The following is a 22,962-nucleotide window of genomic DNA, read 5'->3' as shown; positions in this document are numbered from 1 at the left end:
TTTAAATGGGCTCTCATTGGTAGACATTGGGAGCATAATTTCCATAAGAAGAACTTGACCTTTGGGGAAGGAAGAGCTCCCAAATTTTATTCTAGTCACCCAATTCCCAGGGGTTGTGGTGTATATTTTCTAGTAATTTATAACCTGAATTAGAAGAGTACATGTCATCCTTGGGGAAGTGCCAGATAATTCTATCATCTCGGTTTTGTTCGGGGACAAACATGCTACATATAGTGTTTGCTTCGTGCGAGAGGAAGCATGGTTTCGATCTTAGCTTTATCCCACACATAAATATCTGGAATGAAAAGATCTAAAACTTTTGCATTTCTATTGTATAAGCCACATACTGAACTAACAATGAAACCATCAATATCAGTAACCCACAAGTCCCTCCAAATATTCACAAAACCACCCCTCCTAATTCTCCATCGAATACCCATCTTAATCATAATAATAAAACTCCACACGCTCCTCCAAATGAAACCAGAAAAACTGTCTGATTTGGACGAAAATATAAGACACATGGGGAAAATATTTAGCTTTGTAAATTCGACTAATCAATGTGTGAGGGCTATTGATAAACTTCCAACCCTCCCTAGCCAATAAGACAAGATTGAACTTGTGGAGATCTCGAAACCCTTGCCCACCCGTATCCTTACTATGACACATATTGGGCCAACTGAACCAGTGGATGTTCTTTTGACCATTTTCCTTTTGTACCCCATCAGAAGGATTTCATCATTTTCTGTAGGTCGTCACAAATGGACGTATGAAGCAGAAACATACTCATACAAAAAGTAGGGAGTTCCTAGGCCACATATTTCAATAAAATACCCATATATCACTTCTAATAAATATTATTAAAATTTTATTACACATAGTGTAATATATAGTCAATAATAAAGTATTGTTTTAATAAAAAATAAATAAAGTAATGTTTATACATTTTTATTCTCAACTGTTAGACTTATTCGAGTTTGGGCGAATAAAAGGCCCACCTATAGATGGAATGGGTCCAATCCAATAGAGAGAAAAAGAGGTTATGGTTTGCCTTAGTCTATCCCTATAAATAGACAGTTAGATGTCTAGCCCTAAAATAGAGAAATAGAAAAGACGACGAAATGATGTCCTCTTTCTACCCTCTATGCTACCCCCATCTATCACTCTTACACACAACTACACTCACTCTTAGTTCATAGGTCAGTCGTTTCCTCTCTCGATTATCCTCAACGTAGTTGATGAGTTGTTATTTATATATATTTTTGTATCCCTATTGTTTTAGTGTTAGTTTTATCATTTAGATGCATATTTACTTTGTTTATGTTTTATACGTGTTTTTGGAGATTTAATTTAAATTGGAGATTAAAATGCTAATTTTATAAAGTTTAAAGTGAAATTGGAGAAATTTGCCAAGTCTTAAGGCACTGCTCATGGCTTAAGCCATGCTGAAGAAGGTGATTTTGCACTAAAATGTTGATTTGTCCTAACCCATGCCCATGGGTAAAGACCAATCCGAGTTTAAGTATTTAGTTATGATTGCAAGACTTTCTTTTTATTACTATTACCATTTGTAATATATTTATTTTACTATTTAGTAAGATATTTTACCTCTATTAGGATGGCTATTGCATCCTAATTAGGGTTTGTTTCTTTGAGGTTTTCTTTTACTTAGCTAAGTCTTACACTAGTTTTTAGGAATCATGTTCTATCAATTGGGAAAGGACAAAGAACCAAGAATCGTCATCTTTCTTCTCCATCTTTTGCATACTTTTCTTCCTCCATGATGAACAAATTTCTACCTCTTAGTTAAAGGTTTTTAGGTCTTGAACAATTAATTGTGAGACCATTTTGTACTTCATCTTTTTCATCTATTTCAAGTAATTGATTTCTATTTTGTTCTTGTTCGCATAGCATACTTTAATTGAATCATTGATTTGATTACTTACTTGTGATTGTTTCACTAATTAGATATTTAAATATGTAATCGTTTAATTCATCTAGTGCAAGTAGCAAACGATATAGTTAATTATGGACAAACTTTTAACCTATTTTGTGAATGGAATTGATATGCTTTAAATAATAATGCTTTAGTGATTATTGAGTGAAGTTAGTATCTCTTTCATACTTTAATGCTTTTAATCAAATTAAATTCCAAAGCTTGTTTGGGATTGTTTGATTGATTAGGGAAAATTAACGTACTTTTCTTAATTGTCCAGTCAGTAAGAAGAGATAGGTTGTTAATAATTTTTAATAACCATGACTAATTTATTTGAAGGGTTGAAATTTATATCTTTTATGATCAATGATCAATTATTCAATTCAAGACTCGAACCTCACCTCTGGTTGGAATATTTCTCATACATATTTATCATCTATTTAATTATTTCTGTTATTTTATTATTACTTCTTATTTTCTATTCATTGCATTCTACAAACCAAAACCCCATTTTACTTTTAATTGTTAATGTCGAAAAGTTATAGAATATGAGGATACCAATTTCCTCTATTATAGAACAGATCGCTAACAAGGCCCGTAGGTAAAAATGGAGGGATAAGGGATGTAATATATGGGTTAGCTACATCTGGTAAACAGGGATCATACCAAATGTGAATATCAATTCCAGAGCCCACCTTGCGGATTACTCCCTTCAACAAAAGATCCCTGCCTGCTAGAATACTTCGCCCGATAAAGGAAGGGTTGTGCCCAAGATTAGCAGAAAGAAAACTAGAAAAGCAAAAATACCTTGCCTTAAGCACCCACGAAACAAAGGAACTCGGATCTTGCAAAATATGCCAACCTTACTTGCTAGCAATGCAAGATTGAACATATACAACTTGTGGAATCCCAATCCCCCATCCATTTTTGGCAAACAGAATTTACTCCATTCTTTCAAATGTATACTCGAACCCGAAGAACTAGATGAACTCCACCAAAATTTATTTAGAAGATTATGGACGTCATTATAGAAATCCGAAGGCACTAAGAAAACACTCATCAAATAAGTTGGGATTGATTGAAGAACTGATTTGATGAGAATCTCTTTCTCGGCTCAAGACAAAAACTTTTATATCCAATTATGAATTATGTTCCAAATGCGGTCTTTGATGAAATTGAATGTCTGAGTTTTATTTCTACCAACAGCAATCGAAGCTTCCAAATAAATACCAAGATCAGTAACTTCATTAACCTGAAGTTCGATGTTAATAAGAGTTTTTAACATCATTATCTGTGTTGCTGCTGTAAAGGATTGAGGCTTTTTGAAGATTTATGCACTAACCTGGTGCTTTCTCGTAAATACGTAGGCAAGACTTAATAATCTTTGTTGCTATCAATGAGCCCCTAAAAATAGGAGACTGACGCGCCTCAACGACGTCGTTCTCTGCCGAGGCCGACTAAGGGATAAGTGTACCCTGTCGTTATCAAGTAATAATCTGGACAAGTTCAGGTATCGAATCCACAAGATTTATTCCTGCAAGTACCGAACTACTGGGTCTCAGGTGTTATCTAGGCTGTGTGGGTTTTGAGTTTGTTTTTGTTAAGTTAATCTACTCCTAGTTGAATTATTCTACTCCTAGCTAAGTTATTCTAATTCTAACTAAGTTATTCTACTCCTAATTAAGTTAAACTACTCCTATGTGATCTTTCACTAATGCAATTACCCGAAGGAACATGGTGTGAAACAATAATAATGAAGATAGATTATTAGGTCAATTGATTAAAAACCTAATCTAAGTCACTTGTGTTCGAGGCGATTAACCCTACTTACCCTTCTGAAGTCCCTAGTGCGTGATTCCCTTGTAAGGCCGAAACTAGGTCTAAGGCTTAGCAATTTGGGCTTAATCAACTAAGAGGTCGTCAATCTCCTAGGCTCTGACTAGGTCAGATTCAGCTCACAATATGTGCCAACTGGATTTTTGGGCTTTTGAATGAGTTAAACCAATCAAATAAAACGTAAGACAAAGATTAAACAAATAAACCATTGAACAAAATAAGAGCTAAAATATTATTAAAGATGAAGAGCATTGTTACGCGGATACAATTAACCTAGGATTCATAGACTGTATCAAGGGATAAAAACATGATTAGATGAAATAGATGAGAAAATCCCTTTCAGGGAACCTGTCTACCCTGCAGCCGGCTTCCTTGGACTTAAAGACGGACCTTGAATAATCCTCGGTGAACGGAGCTTCGAAAGTTCTTCAATGGAGGTTGAAGGCGATGGAGGAGGTGGAGAGGATTATGTTGGTCCATGGTAATTAGTTCCAAGGGGGGGGTTAGGAACTAATATAAATTTTTGCGTTTTAATTAGGCTGACTGAAGTTATTTTTGAGAGTTTGTTAACTCAGCCTTTGGTCAGCTTGGTGAGATATATCACAGGACAGCTTCAGTCAGATGTTGACCAAAGTAGTTTTCTTGATAGTTAGAAATTGACACTCTTGGAGCTCAGCTTCCAACTCAGCACCACTTACTTACTCAGGAGCAGCTTAGGCAATTTATATGCTGAGTAAATAAAGCAAACAACACATGCAGTTATAAGAGAGAGTTTAGAGATTACTCAGTATCACTTATCCTGGTTCGGCCTCTCTGCCTATGTCCAGTCCCCAGAGTCCTCCGAGCTTTTTGAATCCAATACTGAGCTCTTTAAAGGTAGAGCACAAACCAATTACAAGGCAGTTGAATATGCAAGAGTACCTTCCTCTATTCGTCTACTCAACTCCTACCAAGTGCTACAACCCAGCACCTAGATTTCTCTACCACTGAAATGCTTACAACCAAGCACTCAGCTTTACACTCTCAATATTCCTATTGATCACAGACTTGTTCCTTTTTGAACTAAAGAACACTTTAGATGATTACAACTCAATCTAGCTTTTACACATAGAATAGAAACGTTGGTGTAAGATTCTTTTTGTATTTGAGTGCTTTTGAAACTTTCTCTCTTGTATTTTTCTTTCGATGCTTTAGTGCATATCCATGTTTTTCGATTGTCCTTTTATAGAAGGAAATCTGTAGATTTGATCGTTTTGAATTGTCCTAACCGTTAACATCAAAACGGCTCTTTTGGGGAACAATTTCTGGAAAGCTTCAAACTGCACCTCCATTCCCAATTTCTGTTTTCTTCAGGCGTCAGGTTTGTCTTCTAGCGTCTGGTTTGTCTATTTGTGCCAGTTGTCTGTTTCCAATAATCCAACGTCCCATGACTCTCGAAATTAGTCTTTTAGGTGTCTTCGAGGTTCCAATTATTGGTGCAGAAGATTTGCAGACTTTGTCTTTGAACGAATCCTTCATGCTGTCCTGACTGTTACTCAGCTTTGTTTGTTCTTTTCAAATATTCACGGTTCATGCTGAGTTCCTTCAAGGTCAGCTCCGTTTTGTTTAACCGCTCCTGAATAAGTCTTCAGCTTTAGTCAGCTTCGTTTTGTTTCAGAATTTTAACTCCACTCAGCTTCTATTCTGTCATGCTGAGTTCCTTTCTATTCAGCTTCGTTTGTGCTGTCTTTTGTCCTGTCTTTACTTTATATATTTTTTTGCACTCAATATTTAACAAACATATTAGTACAATTAAATCAAAGCATCTAAATTTAATTGCCTCTTAATCATGGATGATTTTGTCAAATCAAAATCTTGTGGAAAGGTGTTTCAACAGATTATTCAAGGGTGAAAGCTAAAATAATTACAAGAATAAAAGATATCTAATTTACAGTATGAAAGTCCTATTTATAGTCGCGGTTCGGGCCCTCTTTCTGACCTAATTCATTTCCTTTTATAGGTGGGAAGACGTGGGGTCGATCGTGGCGTCGTGGGACCGTGAATCAGTCTTTTGACTGATTCCCGAGGCGCAGCTCGCCGATCTGGCCCTAAAAAGGCCATTTCGACGAGCGGGAATGCCCAGAACGCCTTGCATGACTGCCGGATGTCCCGAAACGCAATTTTCGCCCGAAGTTCCTGTTTTAACCTATACACGCACGTAAACTCCAAATAACATTAGTTCCGAGGCTAAATTGACCCGCCAATCGCTTGTTTTGAGTAAATACTCTGTTTGGTGCGACTTTTAACGGACCAATTAGCCATAAAAGATAAGGAAAATTTAACGTACATGCTAATTTGGCCATATTTGCCTAAAATAATCAGAAAACGAGCCTAAACAACGAAAAGTAAATAGAACATATACAATTTCTAACTAACTCACACAAAAGCATATAAATGCGAGAATTGCTCGCTTTTTCATAAAATTACGCTAAAAACCGTACCCAAAGATAGGGGTTTTTGACCCCTATTAGAGACTGACGTGTGCGAAAAACAAATGCAAGATAATTAGAGCCGAGTTTGCTATTTTACAATCTTGGATAAGTCTAAACTGTACCTTGTTAGAGAGGAGAGCCGAGAAACACTCGATATATATAAGAAATAAGAACAGGGATAATGGGTCTCCCTATCTTAGTCCCTTGGAAGGAATGATGAGACCAATCTCTCTTTTGTTGTGTATAATTTTATAAGATACTGATGTAACACACATCAAGAGCCAATTTACCCACATAAAACTAAATTCTAGTTTTATCAGCATATTTCTCAAGAAATCCCATTCAATCTGATCATATGCCTTGCTCATGTCAAGTTTGAATGCTGTTGTGCCCACTTTACCTTTTAGTACACCCGTAAGCTTGTGCATAATTTCATAAGCAATAATTATGTTGTCGGTTATAAGTCGATTAGAAAGAAAGGCACTCTGATTGTTGGAGATGACTGAGGGTAGTATTTGCTTAAGCCTATTCGTAAGCATTTTGGAAAGAATATTGAACACGATATTGCATACGGTGATAGGTGTTGGTGTGCCCTAGTTCTTAGGCATTGATTTTATACTTTGTATTGAACATTATATATATTGTTGGAATACATTGTTTAAGTGTTACATGAATAAAGGTATTAATTCATTCTCTTTATATCTTGTGCTATAAACCTGAATGAAGTATCCATTGATTGTTAATCATTAATCTATCTGAGGTCTATTCTATTCGTAGGAATGAATAAAACCAAATACTTATACATTCAGTATTTGTGCAGTAGTGTTGAAGATACAGCCGAAATACTTGTATAGTAAAATATGGATGTAGGTACGTGTTGATGTAGTCAATACGAGACTGGATCGATCCACTCTAGAAAGATTCATGGTGGACATGTCATTGATCTTTCTATATGTTGAACTTTATTATCTCTAGACCTGATTTTATTATAGTAAATGATGTGGAATCTATTTTACTTTGATATGTGCCTAAAAGGTCCATAACAGGATGTCAAATACGAGTATATTAGGTGAATCAGTGAACATATTGTTACGGATAAGTGAAGTGAAGAAATTACCACTCACCTAATAGTGAGTTGATATCACTAGTCACTTGATGAGTGGAACTGAGAAAGCGTATGACCATACCCTGATAAGTAGTTTACTTATCTGATCAAGAAATATAATAAACCATATAGAGAATAATAGCCATCATGTCTCTGATTTATAATATCAATATGCAATTGGTAAGAGGTACTAAGAGAACATCTACTGGGTTTCATATCTTCTTGAGACGGCTGAAATAATTCGTATCAGTTGGGGGGCTGTAATAGTTTGCTAGAACCCACTTACGATTAGTGGGCTTTAGGCCCATGGCTGACTGAGGATGGATCCCTAGAGTCGTGCACACACACCTGCTGGGGTGAAGCTTAAGTAATAAATACATGTTATGTATTTAATCAGCAAAATTAGGTTAATTAATTGTTAATTAATTAACTTAAGGGACTAATTGATTATTTGTTTAATAACAAGTTAATCAAGTTAGCACTACAAATTGATTATAGTTAATTAATAAACTTCCAAATGTAATTAATTGGCCAATTGATTAATTAGATTACATCGAGTAATTTATTAATGGAACTGATAATTCAATCAAATTCTTTGGGGCTTTATTTATAAAGATTAATTAGTTATTCTAATTGACTAATTGATGTCAATTGAATTAAATAAATTCTCTTGGAGATTTATTTATGAGATTGAATTAATTTAGGATCAATTTGAAATTAACTGAATCATTGAGAACCTAATTTGAGTTAGTATATGAAGGCTCGTTAAAAGAACAATTCTAACTCTAGCCTACATACTGAAATTTTTGGCCAGCATAGTAGAGCAGCCTCTTGCTCTCTTTCGACCACCGTTCTTACTCGGTTAGCACCGGCTCATCCCCATAGTGTTGGTGCACATGACTCCGGAGCAATTCATACGACTTGTGGATTTCTTCAGCCATCTCTAGAAGAAATAATACCCATAAGTTTCTAATCTATCATTAGAGTTTTTTTTTAGATTTAATATGGGGCAATCTAACACAAGCAAACATATTCTAGAAATTTTAAACGGTAACATTCCACTGCGCTTCGTTTGATTTTCATGATGATTCCCCAACTATAGGGTGCAAATTAGAAACAATTTCAATTGCCTACTTTTTAGGGATTAACACAATAAGCGTGCCATTCAGATTTGGGGGTATTTGTCCCTAATTCAAGATGGATAGACAAACTGAAACAACATTAGAGCATACAACACTCCAAAAATGTTGGTAGAATGTAAGGTTAAGACCAACTGGGTTGGGACTTCTATTAGGGTGCATCGAGAGTCAAGCTTCCTTTACCTTAGAAGACAAAAAAGGAAGGAGCAGTTCTTCGTTTTGGGCTATTGAAACTTTTGGCTGAATAATAGAAATAATATCAGAATCATTGTTACCTATACTAGTGAAAATCGACTGAAAATAATCTGCTAAAGTATTCTCAAGCCTCATTCCCCATCCGCACATATCGCCATTGGAATTCCTCAACTCATTGGAATTTTTCTGATTATGTCTTGCTGAAGCATGTGTATGAAAGTATCAGGAATTGGAATTCCGTCTTGGAGCCAAAATAGTTTTTCTCGCTGCTTCCATAAATATTCTTGTTGTTTCAATATCCTCACATATTCTGGAGAAGCTTTCCTGTATGCTCACTCTCAAAATGATTTTGACAACTTTGAAATTTGTTCATTTGAAATCGCATCTCAACTAAAGACTTTTTGAAGTTCCCCTCAATACGTGTACTCCAACACTGAAGAGCAGAAGAACATGCGGTGATATTTTATGATATAGAACTCAATCCCCGACTAGTCCAAGCTTGTTGCACCATAGTAGCACAAAAGTCTTCTCAAAGCCATGAGTTTTCAAACCGAAACCATTTTATAACCAGACAACATACTTAGAGTCGAAGCTCGAAAAAGAGGGTTGTATGATCAGAAGTACCAATCGCCAGATTGTGTAAACATAAGTTAGAAATGTGTACCTACCAATGACAATTCACTAGAGCTCTATCAAGTTTGTCTTGTATCCATCGATAAGAGCCCCAGCTACCTTCCTAGGTATATTGGTGACATTTAAGAGGAACATAGTACAACTCGCAATCAGTGATAGCTTCCTTTAATCCAAATAGCAGTAAGTTAGATTGTTTTCGACCTTCCCTTTTTTTTGTCGTGACTGATGATGCCATTAAAGTCCACAACACAGCACTATGTCGTAGGTGAATTATCTTTGAGTGATAGAAGAAGGTTCCAAGATTCTCTGCGCTGATTCCTTTCTAGGAAACCATAAAAGCCAGTCAATATCCAATCTAGGATATTCATTATATATACAACAACATTTATGTAATTCTGAGAAGAAAAGATGATTTCAACTGTGGTTGATTCCTTCCATAGTAGTGCCTTACTACCCCCTTGACCTACATAGTCAATTGTAAAAACGCTGTTTAAGCCAAGAATTTTATAAACTTTATGAACTTTTTCTGAATAGAGTCCACGACGAAGGGCTCGTGGACTTTTACCAAGTCCAATGTGTCCACGACAGTTTCAGCTTAGGATAATCATAGGGGAACAATTTTTAAAAAAAAATGGAAGAAAAGTAGGGAATTGACTCGGACGATGAAAAGGAGATTTAGAAAATAGAAGAATTGACATTGACGATGAATAAAGAAAGTTAGGGTTTAGAAATTAACTTCTCATTGGAGAAGATAAAAAAACACTACATATGAATATACTTTTTTTATAACTAATTAAATATTTTAGTTAAATAAAAAAAATCACATATTCTACTAAGTTAATATATTTAATTTAATTCTTCAAAAAAATATTTAATTTAAAATCTTAATTAAACTTTGTAAATTGCAATATTTTTAAATTTTATATAAATAATATTTAACTGTAAATATATATTTCTTTTTCATAAATTTTCAATTTACATTTATTTTAAAAAGCTTAATATCATTAAATTTATTATAGACTCAATTTTTTGAAGTATTTTAAATAATTACATCATTTAATAATTTTAAAATTCAGTAATTTATATATATTTTTTATTTTTTTCGAAATAGTATTTTTTTAAGAAGAAAATGAGGGAAAACAAGGTTTTTCAATAGTATCTTAAAGTTATTAGATGTTTTTTTTTTATCAAAATGCTAAAATTTCATTAGATAATACGAGTACAATGATAACATGAAAACAGTAAGGAATAAAACCTTACCTAAGCATATTCTATATCTAATACATGGTCTACGAAGATAAGAAATAAACTACAAAGAGTAAAAAAGTCATTAAATGTACCATTAAAACAAACAACAAATTGAACATATACTGCTCGCCACTCCAAATTCGTAGAAAAGCAACTGTGATCTTGACTTCTTCATTTAAACCACTCAATATTTTCAGATCTGAATCGTTTCTTTCGCAATCCTGTAAATCTACTATTTCCGTCATTGCTAACGAGGAAAAGGTACAAACGAAGAGATGATGAACAACAAATACATATCATACAGATTAAGAGATACAACAAGATATATGAAAACCAACAAGAAAAAACTTAATGAACAAAGTAAAAAAACTAGAAGAATAAAATGGCGAATGAGAAAGAAAAAAGACAAGTTTCTTTTTTTTTTATCTTTAATTAAATAGTAACAAATTGGATCTATTGAAAAAGATAGAAGAGAATAAAACGGGGTGATTATGCAATTTCAAAACTTATTGGATGTTTTTTTATTGCTAAGCTTTTAGATGTTTTTATACTTTTGTAAGAAAAAATTGTATGTTTAGAAATAATAATTATTTTATAAAATCAATAGAATATTTAATATTTTTTTCCATAATATAACTACTCATTTAAAAAAATAAAAGAAATAATAATTTTTTTTTTTTTTGGTAAGAAGGGAAGAAAAAAAACAAACAAACAAAAACCTAACCCGGGATCAGTCTAGGAAGACTGACCCCAATCCTATCCTCAAGAAGAGAAGGTAACAGAAAAGAAGGAGGAACGGAAAGGGTAGAAACACCTAACATCCCCCCATGCCCAGCAGCTGCCAAGCGATCCGCCACGCGGTTTTGCTCCCTATAAATATGGGAGAAGGTAAGAGAATCGAAGGCAGGACGAAGCCTCAAGATGGCTTTAATGAGATTCTGACTCTTAAGACAAACAACCTGTCTATCCGAAATCCTGTTGATAGCCTCCAAATTGTCAGACTCCACCGAAAGTCTTTTAACACCCATGCGAATGGCGAGTTTAATGCCAGACAAGATCCCCCAGAGTTCCGCAGTAAAGGAGGAGCCCGTACCTAAGTTATGGGTAAACCCAGCCAGCCAGGCGCCACCAGCATCCCGAAGAACTCCACCAGCAGCAATTCTGCCATTACTAAGGCAGGAGCCATCCGTATTCAACTTGACAACCCCTTCCCTGGGCTTCCTCCAACCAACTAATTGGACCTCTTTAACCGGGGAGGGGTGAACCAGGGGCTCTCCTTCAAAACTCTTTGTAATAACAGAGAGTTTTTTCGAGAAGTAAAACCGGAGGTCAGGAATAAAGACAGTCTTCTCAGCAAATAACTCTTCATTCCTCCATTTCCACATTTGGTGATAAATAATAGCGAAGAGAATAGCCCCGTGCTCCATAATGGCCAACAAATTCCCATTAACGCCTTCAGAGAACCACTCAATATCAGAGAACCCCATAAAGGAAGGAAGGATGTGGTGAGGAAGGACCCCTTCCCAAACCTTTCTACTATTCGGGCAATCCCTCAAAGCATGGCACAAAGTTTCCACATGGCCGCTGCATCTGCTACAGGCACCAGATACAGCCAAGTGCCTTCTGTGTCTATCTGCATTCGTGAGGAGCCTGTCTTTGACTCCCAGCCATAGGAAACTCCTAATGCGGTAGGGGACTTTGAGGGCCCAAATGGACTTCCAAATTTCCAAGGGAGGATCAGCCCTATTAGGGGTAAAAGCTTCATAGGCCGATTTGCAAGAATAAGAACCATTATTAGTCAAGGCCCAACAGTGTCTGTCCTTATCCTCCTCCTGATTACTAATCTTCACACCTCTAATATTAAGGAGGGTCTCCAGGCTAAAAAAGGAGTCGAACTTAGACCAGATCCAGTCTTCCTCTGAGTCCACCACATCAGCAATTCTCCAGGAGAGGAGATCATTCGGCGGAGGGGCGATGCACACCTCAATCAACGGTTTGTCACCAATCCAGGTGTCATACCAGAAACTAATGGATCTCCCATTACCCACCTCCAAGCCAATCCCCGTACAGAACTCAGCAAAAACAGCACTAAGCCCTTTCCAGAGGAAGGAACAGCTGACAACCCTCTCCTTCGGGCCACCAAAGATTCTATCTTTCCTATACTTGCCGCACAGAAGACGAACCCAAAGGGAGGAGGGGGATTGACACATTCTCCAAAGAAGCTTCATTAACAGGACTTTATTATTGTCCTTAGCTTGCCTTATACCAAGACCCCCCCTGCTTTTAGGCTGGCAGGCTTCCTTCCAAGGGACCAGGTGAATCTTCCTCCCATCCCCAGACTCTCCCCACAGAAAACGCCGATTAATTTTATCAAGGTCGTTGAGGACCGGCTCAGGGAGCTTACAGGCTTGCATGATGTGATTTGGAGCAACGCAGTTGATAGACTGGATTAAAGTAAGGCGACCTGCAAGGGAAAGAGAATTAGCTTTCCAGCTAGCACACAAACCGTTAGATTTGTCCAAAATGTCTTTAAAAGAGGCTTTGGACACCTTGTCACTATGAAGAGGGACCCCAAGGTATTTCCCAAACGATTGAGTCAGGGGAATGCCAAACATCTCACTCAGTCTTCTACACAAGCTATTATCCATATTCTTGGAACAAAGCATACGGGATTTATGGATGTTAATCTTCTGGCCAGAAGCCTCACAAAAGCAGTCGAGGATATCCATCACAGCCTTAATTTGTTCCTCATTACCCTCCACAAAAAGCATGACATCATCAGCAAAGTGTAAATGGGTAACAAGGGGGCAATGTCTGTTGATGGAAACAGGGTGGAGAGTCCTTTTGCTCACCGCCTCTTGGATCAGGTGAGACAATCTTTCCATGGCAATAACAAAAAGGAAGGGGCTCATAGGATCCCCTTGACGAATACCCCTCGATGGAGAGAACTCATCCGACATATCCCCATTGATCATAACCTGGAAAACAGGAGAGGAGATACACTTTCCAATCAAATTCCTCCAGTTCTCCGGGATACCAGCTTTGGCTAAACTATCCAGAAGAAAGCTCCAGTTCAACCTATCATAGGCTTTCTCCAGATCCAGCTTGAGAGCCACGATCCCTTTCTTGCCTTTCTTAATCTTCATAGAATGGACAACCTCCTGGGCAATAACAACGTTATCCATCAATTGTCTTCCAGGAACAAAGCTCCCTTGATTTTGGATGATAATATCCGGAAGGATCTTCCGGATTCTATTAGCCACAATCTTAGTAATAACTTTATACAAGACATTACAAAGACTGATGGGTCTCATCTGGAGAAAGGAAGAAGGCTTGGCAACCTTAGGAATCAAGACAAGGAGGGTTTTATTAACCAAACTGATATCGTTCGAACCACCAAAGACACCTAACATAAAGCTGTATATACCCTCTTTAACAGTGTCCCAGTGTTTATGATAGAAACTAGCGGGGATACCATCAATACCAGGAGCCTTAGTGGAACCGATGCTGGAGAAGGCCAGATCAATCTCTTTAAGCTCAATGGGATGGAAAGCATTATTAATAGCATCCTCCCCCAAACGAGGAAAGGAAATGCCAGAGTGGGCACTCTCTAGGTCCACAGCTTCCTCTCTGAACAGGTCCTTGTAGAAATCAAGGGCAAGGCGCCGAATGTCCTCCTCCTCAAAAATCCACTCACCACTGGCGTCTTTAATAGCCTCGATCCTATTTCGCTGTCTCCTAATGATCGCTGAGAGGTGGAAAAACCTGGTATTCCGGTCCCCGTCTTGAATCCAAGCCTTCCTAGATTTCTGGAACCACAGAAGCTCTTCCTGTCTAAGCACAGCTTCCAACTCGTTCTGAAGAGCTCTTAGGTGACCATTCAGGCTATGATCAAAACGAACCTCCAAGCAACGCTGAACACCTTCCATTCTCCTCAAGAGTTTGTTCTTCCTTCTGATAATATGACCAAAAGTATTTTTATTCCAAACAGCCACATTCCTCCTGAATTCCTCAGTAGCGAGGAGAACATCAGAGTGGGGATGCCAATTGCTTTTAACGAAATCCTTAAACTCGGGGTGAGACTCCCAAGCCACCAGATACCTAAAAGGTCTATTACCTTTCAGCCGATTTCCTTTGACCAAATTAATGAGGATAGGGCAATGGTCTGAGTGACGGAAAGGGAGATTAAGTACCTTGACCTCAGAAAACCTATAAATCGCTGCAACATTAGCGTACACCTTATCCAACCTAACAAACACACTATTCCTTTTCCAGGTAAATTTGTGGCCAGCAGCACCCAGGTCCGAAAGCCCGCACATATCCATACTTTGCTTATGATTAAGACACCGGTTCACATAATGATTACCCCCTCCTCTCTGATCACTCAAGAGGGCAATGTCATTAAAATCCCCGGCAACCAACCATGCCTCCACCATGTTAGAGCTAAAAGAATGAAGGATCTCCCACAGCCTTCTTTGGTTAGTCGAAACAGGATTAGCATAGACGAAGGTAATAAAGAAGGGTTTATTACCCGGGTAACATACCTTACTATGGATGAATTGACTGTCCATAGTAACAATATCAATATTGACTTGACCTGGCTTCCAAAAGAGCCAAATCCCCCCTGCCCGGCCAGTAGCCTCCGACCTGACGCAATTCCAATTCTTAAACTTTCTAACCACCTCATGTGCTTTGGCTCCACTAACCTTGGTCTCAAGAAGGACAAAGCAGGAAGGGTTAAACTGTTTAATGAGATCATTGACATGAATGCGGGTAGCCTTGCTCGCCGCACCTCTAACATTCCAAACGAAGAAGTCCATCAGAGGGGGAGACTACAGACGCAGGCCCAAACCCTAGATCAGGTATTTGTTCGGGGCTCCGGAGAGCCTAGAGGCGGTCCCAAAAGGACCCCTTTTATCCAAAGAATTCAAACCATGAAGGTTCTTTTTAGGTTTCCCTTTGGGATTCTTCATGTTTAACTTACTCACTCCTATAGTCTTACCAATAGGAGCATCAACAGGAGGATGTAGAGTACTCGCCTCCCTACTCAAACCCTTCCCAGCTGACAGGATAGACTGGGGAATCTCTTTGCCTTTAGCAGAAGCATTAGAGACAAAGAGAGGATTAATAGAATTACCCAGACTAGAGGCATGCTTTACCGACTCCAGACCAGGCATGCTTAAATCAATCTGCTTATCAGAAGGATCCGAGTCCTGATCTTCCTCCATAGACAAAACACCGAACCTTGACCCGGAACCCGAAGCTGAGTCCACTCCAGTCTCAATCCCCTTCTTAATATCCGGGGGTCTGACCTTGATCTCAGGAGCAATCTGGAGAGTAGTCATCTTCGTACTGATATCTGGTGAATGATTAGCATTAACATTAGCCCGTGGCTTCCTTCTCACTGGCCTCTTGGCAAGCATCCATGGGCCAAAGCTCCTTACTTCCCCTTGACTCTTCTCAGCTTCGCCTATGATAGGTTGCACCAACTCCTCCACGTGCTTCCTCCTCTTAGGACAACCCTCAAGGGTATGGCCAAACATACCACATTCATAGCAGATGTTGTGTATACCTTCATATTCAATATGATAGACCTTGTTTTGAGTACAGAACTGAGAAAGAAGAGGCTTAGCGAGATCAATATCGATACAGACCCTGGCAAACTTGCCTCTCACTGCCCCAATGGTAGTCTTATCAACATGGTGGACTTTCCCAACAAGGCTACCAATCTTGTTCAGGAGAAATAATAATTATTTTATAAAATCAATAGAATATTTAATATTTCTACCAAAAAAAAATAGAATATTTAATATTTTTTTCCATAATATAACTACTCATTTTAAAAAAATAAAAGAAAAGGAAGAGAAAAGAAAAGAAAGAGAAAAGAAAAAGAAAAAGAAAAGAAAAGAGTTTTTTTTTTTTTTTTAAGTCTCACGCTCACGCATTGTCAACTTTCTCTTCTCACCGCTCTTCTTCTGCAACTCTATTCTCTCTCTCTCTCCCTCAACTACTCAAAGCCCAGATGTTCCCTTTCTCTCTCCTACATTATGTTCATTAGTTTTTCTTTCTACAATTCCCAATCTTACTCTCTTTCTGCACTATGATTCCAATTTTTTCTGCATTCTTTCTTCCACACTTCAATTTCATTCCTCTTTTACCCGATTTTATCTGCAACTTCTGACTTTCATTCTCTTTACTCACTTCAATCTCCATCCAAATTCCCAATCGTATTCTTTAACTTAGTGTTTTTTTTTTTTTTTTTTGTGTGTGGGATTCTTGTTTTGGGCTTTTCTTTTTCGGAAAGAGGGTTTTGCTTGGAAGGAAATGAGGGATGTTCTCGTGGCTGGCAAGGATTGCAATGGCGTGCTGGAAACCGGTCAGTCGATATGCCCGTATGAACAAGGATGATAATAACAGTGATAATGATGAAGATTCTTCCATTGCCGATTCTCTTCTCTGGTCTAGAGACCTTGAAAAACACTCTTATGGTGAATTCTCTTTCGCTGTGGTTCAAGCCAATGAAATCATTGAAGACCATAGCCAAGTGGAAACTGGACGCGACGCCACTTTTGTTGGTGTCTATGATGGCCATGGTGGGCCCGAAGCCTCTCGCTTCATTTGCGATAATCTCTTTAAACATCTCATGAGTAAGTGTTTTTTCCCCCTTTCTGTTTTGGTTTTATGCGTATGCAATTTGAAGTTCATTTGCCATCTGGACGATTCTGAAACGGCATTATGTAATTGACTTTTTGGGCAATTGGGAAATTAATCTGTAATTTTGTTTGTATGCGGCTGAATTGATATGTTTTGAGATACTGAAGATAAAAGATAAAAGATAAAAGAAATTAGGGGAAATTCAATTTTCATAGTGGGAGTTTAGCAATTCTTTAGAAGTTCTGAAGTTTATCTATCTCTGCTTGCATTATATTTTGTAGGGCTTGCTAAAGAACGAGGAAACATTTGTGAAGAAATCCTTAGAGGTGCTTTCTCTGCAACTGAGTCTGGATTTCTTACTCTTGTGCGTAGGACTTGTGGAATAAAGCCATTAATGGCAGCAGTTGGATCTTGTTGTTTGGTTGGAGTTATATGGAGAGGGACATTATACGTTGCTAATCTCGGTGATTCTCGTGCTGTAATGGGGTGTTTAGGTAGATCTAATAAGGTAGTAGCAGAGCAGTTGACTAAGGATCATAATGCTAGTTTGGAAGAGGTTAGACAAGAACTCAAATCTATGCATCCTGATGATTCACATATTGTAGTCATGAAACAAGGCGTTTGGCGCATCAAAGGAATCATTCAGGTTTTCATCTCTTCTCACATTGTCTTCTGCTAACTCTTTCAATGTTGAATTCACTCAAGGATTAAACCTTTTTTTGTCAATATTAAAACGAACACCCATTTGAATGCTTCTTAAAATTACTGCAAATGTAATTTCACGTGACATATACTAGATGTGCTTCAATTGTTTAATTGTTTATCTTCATTTGCGCAAATGAAAAACTACTTACTAATAAATTATTTTTCACTAAAACAGTTTGGAAAATCTCATGTCACTTGCATTGAATACATGTTTGATGGACAAATATTGTCATGCTTGCCTTGTGTGAAGAAGTTGGGATAGTGATTATACAGATGGGCATCTCTTTTTTCCTACTACTTTTGTTTCTCTGTACCTCCTTTTCCAACTGCCCTTGTGCTTTTCCAGGTAACTTTTGTATATCAGACAAAAAGTTCTTAAGAGATATCAAATGATAGAGTTGGTAATTGCACAGTGATTGGAGATATTCATAGAGATTCTTAGGGTTCTGTTCACAGGTTGTCTTTTATTTTGTTTCTTAGAATTTGGAGAACGTGGCGAAGAGTATTTTCTGTGACAAACTCTTGTCGCTTAGTATTATAATGGCTACAGTTATGTTTTCAACTCTTGACTATCAGCAGAGAAACAGTTGGAAAAATTAGTTCATGGTTGATATTTGTTAGAGATGTTTGGAACTGAAGTTTGTTGGCTAATGATTCTTCCCTTGCTTTAGTTCCTTTTGGGAGTTTTGACTGTCCATGAAAAGGAAAATCCTTTACAATTCATGTCCTATCAATTTTTAATCAGCAGTATCAATTCGGGCCATGCTCAATGTTGAATTTGTTACTTGCCTTTTGATGATAAATAAATATCATCCATCTATTAATATATTTTTAATTCGGTTAAGAATCCATATATCTGACCCTACTTGTTGTGTCTAGGACATGCGATAGAATTTATTTGGCATTTATCGGTTGCATTATATTTGTTGTTTTATTGAATTTATTTTGATGCATTGATATTAGGTATCTAGGTCTATAGGTGATGCATACTTGAAGAAGCCAGAGTTTTCTCTTGATCCTTCATTTCCGCGATTCCACCTTCCTGAGCCCATTCGCCGCCCTGTGCTATCATCAGATCCATCAATATGTGCAAGAGTTTTACGACCGAATGATAAATTTTTCATTTTTGCATCAGACGGACTTTGGGAACACATGACAAACCAGGCAGCAGTGGAGACCGTGTATAATTATCCGCGTGCTGTATGTATTATTTCATTAATGTATATGATTATTCTTCTTACGTTATTGAACTTCAATTTCCTTATCTGCTTGTTATCTTCCTTGAAATGTTAGGGAATTGCAAGAAGACTCATTAGGACAGCTTTAAAGGCAGCAGCTAGGAAGGCGGGGATGGGGTACGAAGAGCTGAAGCAGATTGGCAAGGGGCGCAGACGGTTTCATCACGACGACATTACAGTGGCCGTGATCTTTATAGAACATGACATGCTGAGTAAAAGTACATCTGTGCCGGAGCTATCGATACGGGGTTTTGTGGATACAGTTGGTCCATCAAATTTTAACATTCTCTATGGAAATTGAGGGCAGTATGTAATCTGTTTGAACTACTCAAAAATCATGCGAAAAACAAATGTTTCCAAGTGTAATCTAGTCCGAGTTTTATTTCTTAATTAGTCAAAGATGATAATCCTCACAAGGGAAGCTGCAGAATTTTTTGTTCTAACATGGTGGAATGTTGTATACGCTCAGGTTTGTAAAGTTCATACACGATCACGTTTCAATAAATCTCTGTGTTAATGCTGAATGCTCTATTTCATTCTCATGTTATTAGGGGTGGCAGCGGGGCGGAGACGGGGATGTATTCCTCACTTCGTCCCCAATCACTTCAGAGATGGGGAATCCCCATCAGAGGTTGTGGGGATCTGTCCTGCCATGGCGTCAAGGGCGGAGACTGAGGGGGCCAGGCACCCCGGCTGCTGGAACCACCCTTACCATGGATGGTTTCGGCCCTCCCAGACGTTGGAACTATCTTATTATGGATAGTTTCGGCCCACTGGTTCCGACAAATTAAAGTTCGGGATGGTTAATTAACTCATTGAGTTTGTATTTAACTACAAAATCCAATATAGACGATATATTTTTCTAAGTTTGTTTAAAACATGCAATTTTGCTTTTGTAGTTCAAATCTAGCTTAATTTTGAGGAGTATGTAGAGTCTTGAGGAGTCAGTCACCTGAATTCCTGCCATGACATTAAGAAATGATTTGTGTAATAAATTTATTAGATCATTTTATTTAAACTACCTTTTATGATGTCACTTGCATATTTATTTGGAATTATGTGTATAAATTGCAGCATATTTTTCTTGAGAAAGTATATTATTGTCTTCACAAGAACATACATTGGAATTATTATAAAAGAAAGTGGAAAGTAGCATGTAATTATTTTGCAATTGCATGAAGAAAACATAATGATAATAAATGTATTTAGTAAGTCTAATAACTACATAACCTTGCAGCCCACATTTGTTTGATTCCTTTACAGTCCAGTCCCTAAAGAAGTCCATGCTGTTGCAATTTGAACACATCCAAGGTTCATGGTTTATTTTAAGATGCCCAAGCTTTGATGAGAATCAATCGCGAGTCTTCTAACTCATTAGTTCCCAAACAGCCTGTCCTCTAAAGCTCGATATTCTTGTTTCAGTAATTGGAATAATAAGATATCAACATTTAACAAGAAAAGGTTTAAGAATAGGGTTTCTTCCAACTTACATGTCGTCCCCCTCTAAAACTGTCATGAATATGCCGCTGCCGACTGAGCAGTTGCCGGCACAACAAGAACGAGGAGCTCCGAACCCTTCCGACTTTGAGAAATTTTCTTTTGCAATTACTAAGGAGGAAGGATCTTTCGGGTAAGTTCTTCGTAAATCGAAGATTGGCAAGCAGCAAAATGATGGTAGAAAATTGACTCAAAGTTCCGAGCGAGCGGAGATCAGTTTGCAAATCATGTGAGTGGTCGACTTGTACGGAACCTCTGTTGTTGTTCGAGGGAATGTGAAGATCTTCTCTTAAGAAGCCAACTCAATCAACGAGGACGTTGATCATCTAAGTGGAGGGGTATGTCATGGGGGGGGGGGGGGAGTCTGGCCATTAGTAAATTCGACCCAAGGCATGGGCAGGGCCATCTCAAGCGTCGGGCCAAGGCATCGGCGAGAGTTGTGGCAAGCGGCAAGGAGGATCGGGTCTGATGGTCGGCTAGTGGTGAATGAGACATATCAATGTCCACTGGTCGTGGGCTTCAAATTGGCGTAAGAAACACTATAGAGGGACAGGGTCACCTGGCGTCGGATCTCCGCCAACCCCTAGGCCAGTTATCGGGACTAGTTTAAATGATCCACCATAGTCCACTAGGGACTAAGAGAGTCGGGCATCCGACCTTTGAGAAAGGAGGCGAATGTCTCTATAGAGTAGAACCCATATAGACACTTTGAGCCCACGAGTTGGCCCATAGTGTGGGTCCTTTAAGAAGTGAGATTTAACTATAAGGAGTCCCTCTGAGACGGATTATACACGAATTGATGGGACGCTTGATATTCAAAGGGGATAGACCCCTTCGGTAGGAGTTGACTAGCCGAGATCTAGGGAAACCTCGGCACCACACGAGGCTTTGTCCCGGCTTCGACTTGGCCCCGTGACAAGTGGTATAGCGCTCGTATAAGGCCACTGTTGAAGGAGATGTTGAGGTGGTTGTTGCACGAGAACATGTTGATCTCAAGGGCAAAGGTCTAATTTCGATTAAGTTTATCGATGATAATAGACTTAAGCCCCAACTGCTTCTTACGCCGAAATTGAAAGAAAAACTTGCACTCCCTTGGAACAATACTTTGATTATCAAACTTCTTGGTCGTAATGTTGGTTATGTTACTCTAAAGAAGTGTCCCTTGGAGCTATAAAAGTCTAAGGGCAAGTTGATATCATGGACTTAGGACGTCATTTTCATCTCATTAAATTTGGCCTCGAGGAGGACAGGGAGCATGTGATAAAATATGGACCTTGGGTACTTCAGGGTCACTATTTAACTATCTGAACTTGGACCCTAGACTTTTGTCCTTCAAACACTGTTATGGATTCAACCATGGTTTGGGTTTGTTTTTTGGAATTACATGTGCAATACTATGACAAGGATGCACTTCTTGCTATTAGCTGCATGTTTGGGAAGGAAATTCATGTGGATCAGAATACAACTTCTGCCTTGAGGACCCGCTTTGCTCGTGTGTGTGTGTGGAAATTGACTTGTCTTTCCCTCTTTTGGCTCAATTTTGGATAGAGGATGAAATGTAACGAATTGAATACGAGGGCCTCCATGTTGCTTGCACCAATTGTGGCTATTATGGTCACACCAAGGAAAATTTCACTCAACCGAATATTGTTCAAGAGGCAGCTGCTGAAAGCAATAAGACCATGCATTCTGATGACCATGTAATCCCGGCTGGAGAGAAAGATGGCGCAAGCCCTAGTGTGCAACCTGGAAGCTAGGAATATGGGCCATGAATGATGGTTCCCAAACATTGCTACACAACACGTAACAAGCCCTCGACCAATGGTGTAGGGGTCCTTGACCACTTTGATTCCTATCTAAAATCTTTTTGCTACTCGTGATCAACAGAAGCAAAAAGACCCTTCCGCTAGCGGCTCTTTTAGTCAGATGGAGATAGTTATTGCTGATCAGCCCCCTCTTGCAAAGCCAAAATCGACAATCCCAATTTGGTTAGAATTCAAACTCGAAGCTGCAAGCATCTTCATGTACTGGTTTTAAATTTTCCTCCACCTGAGCTCATGGGGGCAGACGTGTCTCTACTTGAATTGAGACTAGGGCACTAAAAGATATTACGAATCAGAATAGGCTTGTTTCTCTTGATATGGAGAGGACAGATTGCGACAACCCTTTGCAAACTAATGCTTCTAATGCAGATATGAACAATAATGATGAGAAACATGCTATGTTAGGGATTATAGCCAGTTAATCAACTGTAGCACAGTGGAATTGCCATTAAAATTTTAATTAGAATTCCTTTTGTTTGATC

At 38.3% G+C, this 22,962-nt stretch overlaps 1 protein-coding gene across 1 annotated transcript; it reads left to right on the top strand.

The window, feature by feature from the left end:
- The first annotated feature begins 16,517 nt into the window (after window positions 1-16,517).
- Window positions 16,518-19,684, top strand: LOC136209860 (probable protein phosphatase 2C 68). Its single transcript, XM_066001466.1, has 4 exons — window positions 16,518-17,210; window positions 17,499-17,863; window positions 18,886-19,122; window positions 19,216-19,684. Exons 1-4 carry the CDS (start codon window positions 16,895-16,897, stop codon window positions 19,459-19,461), a joined length of 1,164 nt encoding a protein of 387 aa, XP_065857538.1. The 5' UTR covers window positions 16,518-16,894; the 3' UTR covers window positions 19,462-19,684.
- The last annotated feature ends 3,278 nt before the right edge of the window (window positions 19,685-22,962 follow it).

Source organism: Euphorbia lathyris, chromosome 10 (assembly GCF_963576675.1).
Source record: "Euphorbia lathyris chromosome 10, ddEupLath1.1, whole genome shotgun sequence".
Taxonomy (NCBI): domain Eukaryota; kingdom Viridiplantae; phylum Streptophyta; class Magnoliopsida; order Malpighiales; family Euphorbiaceae; genus Euphorbia; species Euphorbia lathyris.
Note: the sequence above shows the minus strand (reverse complement) of the source record. Positions and strands in the feature narration are given on the sequence as shown.